This window comes from Glycine soja, chromosome 8 (genome assembly GCF_004193775.1).
Source record: "Glycine soja cultivar W05 chromosome 8, ASM419377v2, whole genome shotgun sequence".
Taxonomy (NCBI): domain Eukaryota; kingdom Viridiplantae; phylum Streptophyta; class Magnoliopsida; order Fabales; family Fabaceae; genus Glycine; species Glycine soja.
The window spans coordinates 44,532,809-44,544,371 of record NC_041009.1 but is presented as its reverse complement, the minus strand read 5'-3'; the positions used below and the strand labels follow the sequence as shown (position 1 = coordinate 44,544,371).

Genomic DNA, 11,563 nt, shown 5'->3' with positions numbered 1-11,563 from the left:
TTGTTATACTGAATTACTATAATATATAAGTTGTATTAACAAGGTGTGGTCCCCTTCAACGTAGTTGCCACACTAATTTTGTAGCACTCCAAGCAATGCTTCAATTTTTCTACACTAACACTCACTGTGTATTTAATTGAGATGATCAAAATAGAGAAAATAGAAATAGAAGAGATATTTAAATTAACGTATAATATAGAAGGTATAAGACTTAGGCAGAATTCATTATATTTCTTCTCTATTTCTCTCTTTAAGTTGATTGACTTTTAATAATTCAAATTATAATTTAAGATTTTATAATAATATAAAATTATTTTATACTATCATTATATCAATATTAAACTCATATTTTATTGAATAGTTTTGTAAACAGCTGAAATATGGGCTTTTGGTCCAAAACAATTTATCCTGCTTTTGTTTTTGCTTGTCTTTTTTTAGTGCATTTTTTGGATTGGACTCAATTGGTCTGTTTTCATTTTTCTTCTTATTTTTGTTTTTTTATTACTAGGTGTAAAATGAATTTCGTTACCTTATCATTTAAGATAGAAAAAAAGAACATATATAAATAGAATAAAATAAAGTAGAACAAAATTATGTGTTTGCCACACTTTATAGCAAAACCACTTTATTGTGAATGAGCTTCTTATAAATAATTTATTTTTTCGCAACTCTTAACATCCTCGGTAACTAGTTTTAAACCCCTACTATTGACTTTAAAACTTTAGAAAATAAAATGAAGATTATAATTCCAAAGCGAATTGTATATATGATTCTATAAAACATTGTTTCATCTACTAAAATCCTGAAATCAATAACACGATGTTTACAACCAGTTATTAGTGATCTTATAGTTTATTTATACTATGAACTAAAATGTATAATTTCTTAAGAAAATGAAGTGTTAAGGATGTTAGTGCAGTTTAACTATTTAAACCTCTCTAGAAAAGGAGTGTAATTTGCTCTAATAATTAAAGTAAAGTTAAACCTTTGTATTAATAGCAAATAACAAGCTAGAACGAACTAATTGCAATATTCCTTATGAGCCAGAACATATTTATGAACTCTTCACCTCATTTCCTTTATATGCAAGTAGTTTCCAGAAAGAGGTTAATTAGTAGCAAAGAACAGAGTGGAAAAGTGTAGCATCATTGCAAGTCATGTGGAAGATGCAAAAGAGTGCAAATGGTGTTCTTAAGGGCTAATGATGAAGAAATTGGGTACTTGAGTTGATATACTAGCAAATGAATTGGCCAGGCAGCCTTTTCTAACCCTCCAATTCACATCATGTTGGCACCAAAATGCTAGCTGCAGCTTAATCATGTTTATAAATGAACATCATTTATTAAAAGTTATATAGTGTGTGGAAAGGGTTGATCAATGTATTGACATATGTCAAGTACTTATGTTATATCTTAACATGCATTAATGTATTCGTGGAAATAGTGTGTGTAGCTACTCACTCAAGAGACAAAAGTATCTTAAAACGTGAGGGCATGTATATACATACACAAATAATTTGATATTTTGAGAATATACTGTAATTAGTAACCACACCTCTTATGTCATCTATTTATTTCGAGTGATTTGGTTGAGTTCAAATAAAAAGGAAAGAAAATATAATTTTTAAAAATTAGGTGGGTTTCACACCTTTATTATTTAATTTTAATTTTAATTTTTTTTCATTCCATTCCACTCAACCAAATCCAAACTTCATGTTTTATGTGCTCTAATAATCAACTAACCACTCTTAAAAAAAACCTAACTAATGCATTAAAAAACAACAACTAACTACTACTAGTACGTTAGATTTTTTTTTTTTTTTTTGCGGTTTAACTTAGCTTTTCTTTTTCTGAATAAAAAATTGCTGTTTAACTTAGCTTGTTTAATGACGATTTATTTAAATAGTCTTTTCATTAAGATTTGTAAAGATTAAATTCATAACTAAATCAAAACATAAATAGTACTAAATGGATTATATATTAAAACATTTTTTTTTATTTTTCTCTAATTAAGATTTATCAATATAATAAAATATTAATTTATACTCTATTAAATATCTTTATATTTCTTATTGTTAGTTGTTTGAAAATTGAAAAATATCCTTAAAATTATATTTTCTAATATCATATGACAATTCTAGTAGAAGAAATTTAGTATTATAATATAGATTTTATTATATATTTTAAAATTATATACCTAATATCTAATTAAAAATTTAAACTATTGTTTGGCCAAATTTTCATAATTTAAAAAATTCTTAAAGAGAAAAAAGTTTGAGTTTAAAACTTAGTGTGCTTGCGTAAAGAATAATCGTGGTGTAAGAAATAATCTTGTAATATCAAATTATGCATGGTAAAAAAAAAATATAATCTGTGTGTCATAGACTAGATTTAAGAGTGAATTAAAATAGTTTTGTTGCGGGTTTTTCTTCATTATCTTTTTTTGAGTTTTAATTTCACTAATATTTTGTTTGTTTTGCAGGGAATATGGACGAACAAACAGAGGAGTGAAAGAAAAGTATTTTTTTTTTTTAATCCATCCTTCATTTAGTAGGAAGAGAGGAGTCACTTTTGTGCAATCAACTTTATTTTTATGCTTTTATAAAATAAATACTTTTTGATTATCATTATTATATAGGTTGACCTGTCTCAGAAAAAAAAAATACTGCTCACCAAAAATTATATGCGATGATCTATGGGTATCAATAATTAAAAGAAAGTGTAATTTTGATTTCCTAACTTTTTAAATTTATAATTTTTATTTTTTTATTTTTAATCATAATATTTAATCTTCTAATTTTATAAAATTGTAATTATAGTCCTTTGATAGTTAAAATCTAAGAGACCCAAATCATAAATTTATAAAACTAGTTTAATTAATAATTAATAATTGATTGTTAAAGATGACAGGAGGGAAACGGAAGCCAGAGTCAGTCCCTCCCACCGGCCCCAACGACTAGTTATTTGAATCTAATTTTCTGCATGGACAATTTTGACCCTCGGTGCCTCATCAGTCTCTTGGAGCGCTTTCTTTCTTTTAATTTTTTCCCACTATAAAAAGTAATCATTACTTTGGTTAATTTGAACTTTTAAAAAAAATAAAAAAGAGTTTTGGGCAATTAAAAGAGACGATATGAATTTAAAATGTATATTATAAAATTATTGATTTTATGTTGATGTCATTAGTCAAGTAATAAGTAATAGCACTTGACTTTTATTAAATAAATATTATACGTACTACAATTTATATAACAAATTTGTAAAGTTGATTGAGTAAAAAAAGAGAGAGAAAATGTTGTGTGTTTGATTCTTCTACTAAAAAACTAGTAATTAATCAGTAATATTTGTTGATAAAAAACAATTGATATAATATCAATTTTTTGTTTTTTTTAGAGAAATCAATTTTTATACTTATATCTCGTTATCATTGTAACATGTAATAAATGATCTGCACATAAAATAGATATGAAATTTATTATATTAACTGTTGAATGAATTATTATATAAATAATTTTTCTCTTTATATAGTAAAAAACATTTTTTTTTTATAAAATTTAGCCCTGATAATGATAATATGATCTATGTAAAAGATTTTTATAATCATATTGAGTTTTTAACCATTCTCAATCAAAACTATCATAGTAAAGATTTTTATATTGTCAATGACTTAAATTTATCTTATAAATAATTTATAAAATAAATTTTCAAAAATTAATAATATTATCACACATGATAATTGATAATTAGATGACATTAGTTATTAACATTTTTTTATATAAATATTTTGGTTAATATTTCTTTTTTTTATACAATAACATGTTTTGTTAATAAAAAAATAACACCTTTTAAAATTCAATGCATATATACGCACATAACAATTTTCAAAGTGTAGTTCTCACCATGTTATGACAAAAATAGATGACCTGAATCATAGAGATTAAATTACAGTAAAAACTATCATATTTTAAGCTTACCTTATTTAAAAGCAATCATTTTCCCATTAAACCAAAAAGGACAATTTAGGGATTTCAGTTGAAAAATTCATAACGTTCATCTTGGCTCCCCAATGAACTACTACTCCAATTCAAACACTCTTCATCTTCACTTTCACTCTGCATCCAACGTTTGAATCCAAACTCTCTCTCTCTCTCTCTCTCTCTCTTCTGAGCTAATTTGCCAAAAATCATGAGGCAAAAGACCAACAACGCAGGTTCTAGTGGTTTCTTGGGAAGTATATCTTCCAATTTTCTCAGATCCATCTCTTCTTCAAATCGCAAACCCACCTCTTCTTCTTCTTCAAACCCTAAACCACCAAATTCTGACGCTGAAAACACACCCCCTACTACCCATCCAAACATTCCCCTCAATATTCACCACCAATCAAAGCCCAACGACCCATTTTCTCACAGCGACTCACATGTGAAGGCAAGTTCACAATTTGCTTTCTTTTGGGTCGCATTTCAATATTCAAGCTGTAGTCTGAAACCCCAGAAACGAGGGTGTAAAAAATTTTATTTTGGCTTATGATATGTTTTGTTGTTTTGGAGCAGGTTGTGGTGAGAATTAGGCCTGAAAATAGTAATGGAAAAGAGGGAGATTCGCAAATTAAGAAGGTTTCTTCAGATGCCTTGTGTGCTGGGGACAGAAAGTTCACGTTTGATGAAGTTTTAGATGCCAACTCCAATCAGGTATGAACTTCACTTCACTGTGTAATTGTGATTTGTGTTTTGAATCTTCAACTATTTTGCTTGATGTAAGAAAAAGGGTAATTTGAAATTACATTAGTTTGCTGCTATAATGAGGGAATGAGGACTTTACCAATGTTGTACTTTTTTGCTTGGTTTACGTATGATGAATGTGATTTGTGAGCTGCTGTATGTTCAGGAGGATGTTTTTCAGTCAGTGGGTGTTCCCTTGGTTAGAAATGCTTTAGCTGGTTACAACACTACAATTCTGTCATATGGCCAGGTACATTACTACATTTTGATGCTTACTATATTTTTTATGTTCTTAGTGACAATATGTGTTACACTTTTGATGGAATATTGAGGGTTATTTTCCATTTTCACTTGTGTTGTACTTCCTTTCTAGTCTGGAAGTGGAAAGACTTATACAATGTGGGGTCCCCCAAGTGCCATGGTTGGTGAGTCCTCGCGATCTAGTCAACAGGGAATTGTTCCTCGGATCTTCAGAATGTTATTTTCTGAGCTTGAGAGAGTATGTTCTATTTCCAACTTTAATTACTAATTCTAGTAATTTTTCATATGTGTTTTTTTAATTTTGAATGATTGAGTTTGAATTACAATATCAGGAGAGGCTTGTGTCAGATCAGAAACAGTTCAACTATCAATGCCGTTGTTCATTTCTTGAGGTAAATTTGAACTTGAATTTCTTTATAAAGCTTCCTGAAATAGCAATGAGCTTGTCCCTTAATGCTGCTAATGAGTTTCTTCCTTCTACTTTCGTTCTGTGTTTTAAAACAGATATACAATGAGCGAATTGGGAATTTACTCAATCCTATCCAGGAGAACCTTGAGGTAGGCATATGATGCTATCCTCTATGCTATCTTCTGTTTCTAGTTGCTTCATGCTTATTAATTATAATTATGACTTGGTGCAAATGATTGTAGATGAAGGATGATTCCAGCAATGCACCATATATTGAGAATCTGATTGAGGAATACATCACTAACTATGATGATGTGGCACAAATTCTGGTCAAGGTAGGGAACCATCAAAGCATATATTTTGTTGAAGCTAGATATTTATAATGCAATTTATGTGAAGCTGAAATCTTTTTTTTGTTAGCTAATACTTTTGGTCAAGCAATTGTAGGCACTTGTCCATTAATGACTGCTGTTCATTTCTAATCTTATCAGCTAAGTTGAGTTTTTTATGTATGCTGCAGGGTCTTTCAAGGAGAAAAAATGGAGCAATGAGCTTAAATTCTAATAGCTCTAGATCACATATAATTTTCACATTTGTCATTGAGTCTTTGTGTAAGGTACTGTCAAATTTTGTGATTCTACCCAACATTACCAGCAGTTGTGTATGGAAACTGTTGTTTTCCTAAGATTGAAGGCAGGTTTATATTGTTAAATTTTTTCGTTAGTTCTGTTGCTAAACATGATTTTCGTAAACTGATGTTGCAGGGAACCGCAAAAAGTTTAAGTACCTCAAAGACTAGCCGAATCAGCCTTATTGATCTTGCTGGACTGGATAGGGATGAAGTTGATGATGGAGGTAGCCAATGTCCAAGGGCAAGCGGACATGTAGATAAATCATTATCTCAGCTTGAGTAAGATGCCATGACTAAATTACTTCTTAGAGTTTGTTTGGGTAAACAAGTTATTAAGTACTTATTGAAGCCTAAAAAAAAGATTAAGTACTTGTTGAAGTGCTTATCATGTAAGTGCTTATGTATAAGTTGTTTCTAGTTCTGTAATTGAAAAGATAATAGGGTTAAACAATTTCCATATAAGCTGTAAGTTGTTTTTATAAGCTATATTGAAGATTTTGTTGAAATAAGCTGAAAATAACTTACGGACACATCATAAGCTATTTTCATAAGTTCTCCCAAATACTCACTCACACAAGTGCTTTATGTCAGAAGATAAGCCTAAATAAGTTGTAAACAAGCTCTGACAAGCAGACCCTTAGTTCTGATTTATAATTTCTGCAGCCTGATTGGATGGGTTTTGCTGTTATGTAGGTTGAAAGATAAAAATAACACATTACTCTTCTTATTTTACTATGCCAGATAATTCTATATATTGCTGTGGTAATTTTTTTATTCTTTGAAAAACAATATCCTGGTCCTGGTACTTCTGAGCAAGTTGCTTCTATCACTAATTAATGGCCAAGTCCATGACTATGATTGTTTTCTATTTGTAACCACTTTTATATTTCATTGGTGTAGGCATTTAGTGGATGCTCTAACTAACAAATCTCAGTCTGGAAAAAATGAAGACATTCCACACAGCGACTCCTGTTTAACACGCTTACTACATGGATCACTTGGTGGAAATGCCAAACTCTCGGTGATATGTTCCATCTCCCCTGATAACAAGTATATATTACCTGGATTGAAACCATAATTTGTTCATGTGTAGAGAGTAGTGGGAGGGTATTTTTGAGTTTTGGAAATAAAGATTGTGTTTGTTGATTGTAGGAGTAATGATGCAACACTGCACACACTCAGATTTGGGGAGCAAGTAAGATCCATTAGAAATGAGCCAGTTATCAATGTACTAAAGGAGGCTGATGTTGATTTGAGTAATAATATCCGACACTTGAAGGTATATTCCTGGACTTGTTACTGGTAGTAGTTATTGAAAGATTAAACTTATGCAAATCTTTGAATTACAATGTGTTTTCTATGGTTTAGGAAGAACTTATTAGAGCAAAGGCTGATGTTCATAGCTCAGCTGGGAGTAAAGATGGATACTTCCAAGGACATAATGTGCGGGAAAGCCTGAATCAGATGAGAGTCAGCTTAAACCGCTCTCTTCTCCTATCTAACATAGATAGTGATACCAATGAACATGTAAATGTCAATGAGGATGACATAAGGCAATTACGCCAGCAAATTGATGAATTGGATAATTCATCTGAAGGGAATCCAAAGGATATATCTGTTGATGAAGATTGTGTCCAGTTTTATTCTGATGAGGAAAATTGTGATGCAGACACCATCACCAGTGGTGATGAAGTTAAAAATGCTGAGGTATACTGTGGAGAAACATTGAGCAACCCCTCAAGGGAAACTGAATCTTCACTCAGAGATAGTATTTCAGTCAATTCATGCAATCATTCTCCAACACTTATTGGACCACAGTTGTCTGAGTCTCCAAAATTCAGCAAAACTCAAAGGAAAAGTGTGGCTATTTCGTCAAGTTATCTGGGAAGTTGGAACAATGTGGCTGAGAGTTCAACATTCAGTAACAATGTGTTAAGCAAGCCATATAAACAGGGTGAGCATGTGCAATCCTCATTACAGTCTAGCAAGGCCAAGTCCTTGGCAGCAAGCCTTCAGAAGGGATTACAGATTATTGACTATCACCAGCAGAACTCAGCATTGAGCAAATCTTCAACTTCCTTCTCCTTTGAGCACTTAACTTTGACACCATGTCTAGACATTGACAAGGCTGAATCTTGTGACCAAACAATGCGACAGAAACCTTCCAGTGATGAAGTAACTGCTGCTTTCCTTTGTGCATCTTGCCAGATGAAAATATCAAATCAGGATTCCAGTGAGGTCCAAGCGGGAAATCCTGATGAAGTGACAGATAAAATTCCAAGAGTATGTTCTGATTTAATTTTCTCAAATATCTTTTTAAATACTGTTTCTTGTCGTGTGACCTCATTTCTCCATTTTCTCCCTTTAAGCATTTGGAGAATGTAATAGCAAAAAGCATCAAGAAAGAGAAGGAGCTGGAGAATGTTTGCAAGGAGCAAGCAGCCAGAATTGAGCAACTAAATCAGTTGGTATTAATATCCTTCCCATCTTCCTTTATGAACTGTGGTTTGGATTTTACATTTATTAACAGCATGTGTCAAATCTCCAGGTGGAGAAATTGAAAGGAGAAAAAGAACTGGACTCCATTATTATGTACAACTCAATGAAAGATGAAGAAAAGGTCAGTTGAATGTTATACAATTTATAGTCTATAATATAAAGTCTATCCAGTTGAAAGTTAGTTTTCATTTGTTTTGGCTGATGTTGTTGAAAGTTAGTTTTCTATTTGTTTTGGCTGATATTGTTTGCAGCTTCTAAGGGGAATTTCCTCAAGTGGTCATTTACCATGTATTATAGAGGAAAAATGTGAAATTAAAGAAATCCAGGAAGAGTTAGCCCAAAGAGGTGTCTCTTTTGATTCAAATGAGAAGGAGTCACTTCTTAAGGAAATTCAGAATCTAAGGAGCAAGCTGCAATTATTTAGTGATGCACAAGTTAAAAAGTCTACAGACAAACTAAGGTCTTCTTTGGTGTCAAGATCCATACAACTGCAAAAAAGCGGTGTATTTTCTTATGAAAATGGCAATGAAGACCTAGATAATGAAAGACAGAGATGGACAGAAATGGAAAGTGAGTGGATTTGTCTTACTGATGAACTTAGAGCTGATCTTGAGTCCTACCGCCAACGTACAGATAGGTTGGAGATGGAACTGAAATTAGAGAAGTCGTCTTCAGTGGAGATGGATGATGCACTAAAGAGAGCTGTTATGGGACATGCTAGAATGGTAGAACACTATGCTGATCTACAAGAAAAATATGATGACTTGGTTACTAAGCATGATGCTATAATGGAAGGGATAGCAGAGGTGAAGAAGGCAGCAGCAAAAGCCTCGAAAAAAGGTCATGCCCGCTTTGCCAAATCTCTTTCTGCTGAGCTTTCTGCATTAAGGGTGGAAAGAGAAAGGGAATCAAAATTATTGAAAAAGGAGAACCAGAGCTTGAAGATTCAACTTCGAGATACTGCTGAAGCTGTACAGGCAGCTGGCGAATTACTTGTTAGACTAAGAGAAGCTGAACATGCAGCAGCTGTTGCAGAGGTACTGTTCTATCTCATTAAGTGGTTTCCTAATCAATGTATCATATTTCAAAGGTGTTATTCTGGTATCAATTAGGGATGGTGTTTTGGCACACCAATTACCAAATAAACAGGAAAAAGAAAGGTGTTATTCTGGTATCAATTAGGGATGGTGTTTTGGCACACCAATTACCAAATAAACAGGAAAAAGAAAGGGACTGGCATAAATTATACAAAATTAACAAGGAAAGACACTATAAGGAATACAGAATGAATTGTACTTCTGCCATTCTATCATTTATATTCCCCTAATTTCTTGGACCAGTAACTGCGGTTCAGGAGATTGAGCATAGTTCTGTCTTAACACATTTCTGATTCTTATGTTATACAGGAGAACTTTGCAAATGTGCAACAAGATAATGAAAATATGAAGATGCAAATTGAGAAGCTGAAAAGAAAACACAAGACAGAGATTAATACCATGAAGCAGTACATTACAGAGAGCAAATTACCCGAATCTGCACTGCAACCACTGTATAAGGAGGATTCTGATGGGGCGCACAATGCAACTTTCTCCTATACATATGATGATCAGGCATGGAGAGCAGAATTTGGAGCAATATATCAGGAGCATTTCTAATTCAACTGTAATATTAGCAGTTGATCAATTTGATAGCAGAGACTGCACATATGATCAAACTCAACTATTTGTCTGGCATCAGATCCTACTTGGATCAAAAGCATCCCTAATGCCACATTCTTTTTTGAATTCCTAGAAATTCATTATATCTTTTTCCATGTTGTGATCATTCATGCCGTGTACTGATATGATAGGTAAATTCATTGTTCTTTACCCCTAGATTTTTCCTGGTAAACAAATCTCCTTGATGCTTTTCATTTCAGATTTCTTTTATTCCCAGAACAGAAATGCAAATGCTGCTATATGTTGCCAAAACTTTTCGCTAAATGCAATATGATTCAGACGTGGCAGACCGACCCACCATTTCAGAAAACATTGTTGTTTTGTGTTGTATGAGAGTCAAACAGAAAGTCCCATTTCACAACTCTTTCGTTATGCTATTAATAAACAGTTTAATTTGGTTCCTTATTTGATTGAACTTCATCCCACTATTAATAATCAATGTCAAGTGAATTTGGACGGAAGAGACCAAATTGTATCGATTTGGAATTAAGGGACCCAATTAAACCTTTAATTATTACCATGTCAAAATTGAATAAAATAAATAAATAGTAAGACAAAATGGTAATTTGAGTTTAATAATATGTACTGAACCATTAAAAAAATATTGATATGAATTTTGAAATAATTATAATAGAAGTTAACAAATGTATCATACTTGCAAGGGATTGATAGTCTAAAATTACTTCACACTAACAATGCTTATTATTTTTCATAAATTTTTTAGTTTAAAGACTATGTGTAATGTATGTATAATTTTTTTTTACATTATCAATCATTTAAAAATAACTATCGATATAATTTTTAAGGTAATTATTGACTATTATAAAGGTAAAAAAGTTATCATATATAATAATTTGTGATTAAATAATAAGTATAGTTGTTTTGCATTCCGTGCATAATCTATTTTTTCCACTTACTCATTTTGAAAAATATGAAACCTAAAATCGAACATTTAAAATTTTTGGTACCAAAATTGTTGAAGTAAGAGGATTAAAGTACTAATCCAAATCCAACTTGTTTTGTTACAGTACGAGTTCACCAAACCTTAACATGTACAACCCAAATTTTCACTCCAATTCAAGTAAGACTTTTGATGGCTAGTGACTAATGAGTGACCACCACACTACCGCGGCACCACACCCACATGCAAACCACAAATTTGATAGCCAGGAACAACAAATTTATCATATCTTTTATTGATTCCAATGGATCATTAGTTAACTCGGAGTACATCAAAGACAAGTTTAAAAGATTTTCGAGTCGTGGAATCCAATTTGGCAACTTTTTTAACTTCCCCCTGAGGCAAAGCTTCCTAAGTGCAGATTGGG

General features: G+C 31.8%; 1 protein-coding gene across 1 annotated transcript; it reads left to right on the top strand.

Moving 5' to 3' along the window:
* The first annotated feature begins 4,080 nt into the window (after nt 1-4,080).
* LOC114423490 (kinesin-like protein KIN-12F) lies at nt 4,081-10,517 on the top strand. The gene is made up of 16 exons (XM_028390261.1): nt 4,081-4,424; nt 4,550-4,687; nt 4,884-4,967; nt 5,091-5,216; nt 5,311-5,370; nt 5,483-5,536; nt 5,630-5,722; nt 5,908-6,003; nt 6,152-6,297; nt 6,919-7,068; nt 7,171-7,297; nt 7,387-8,301; nt 8,388-8,486; nt 8,567-8,638; nt 8,769-9,554; nt 9,924-10,517. The coding sequence occupies exons 1-16, from the start codon at nt 4,185-4,187 to the stop codon at nt 10,170-10,172; spliced, it is 3,435 nt and encodes a 1,144-aa protein (XP_028246062.1). The 5' UTR covers nt 4,081-4,184; the 3' UTR covers nt 10,173-10,517.
* The last annotated feature ends 1,046 nt before the right edge of the window (nt 10,518-11,563 follow it).

Excerpts from the sequence above, each read along its gene's own strand:
- LOC114423490 (XM_028390261.1), top strand. The coding sequence starts at position 4,185 with ATGAGGCAAAAGACCAACAACGCAGGTTCTAGTGGTTTCTTGGGAAGT. Across the intron at positions 5,723-5,907 it reads TGGCACAAATTCTGGTCAAG|GGTCTTTCAAGGAGAAAAAA; the intron begins GTAGGGAACCAT and ends TGTATGCTGCAG. Across the intron at positions 8,302-8,387 it reads TGACAGATAAAATTCCAAGA|CATTTGGAGAATGTAATAGC; the intron begins GTATGTTCTGAT and ends TCTCCCTTTAAG.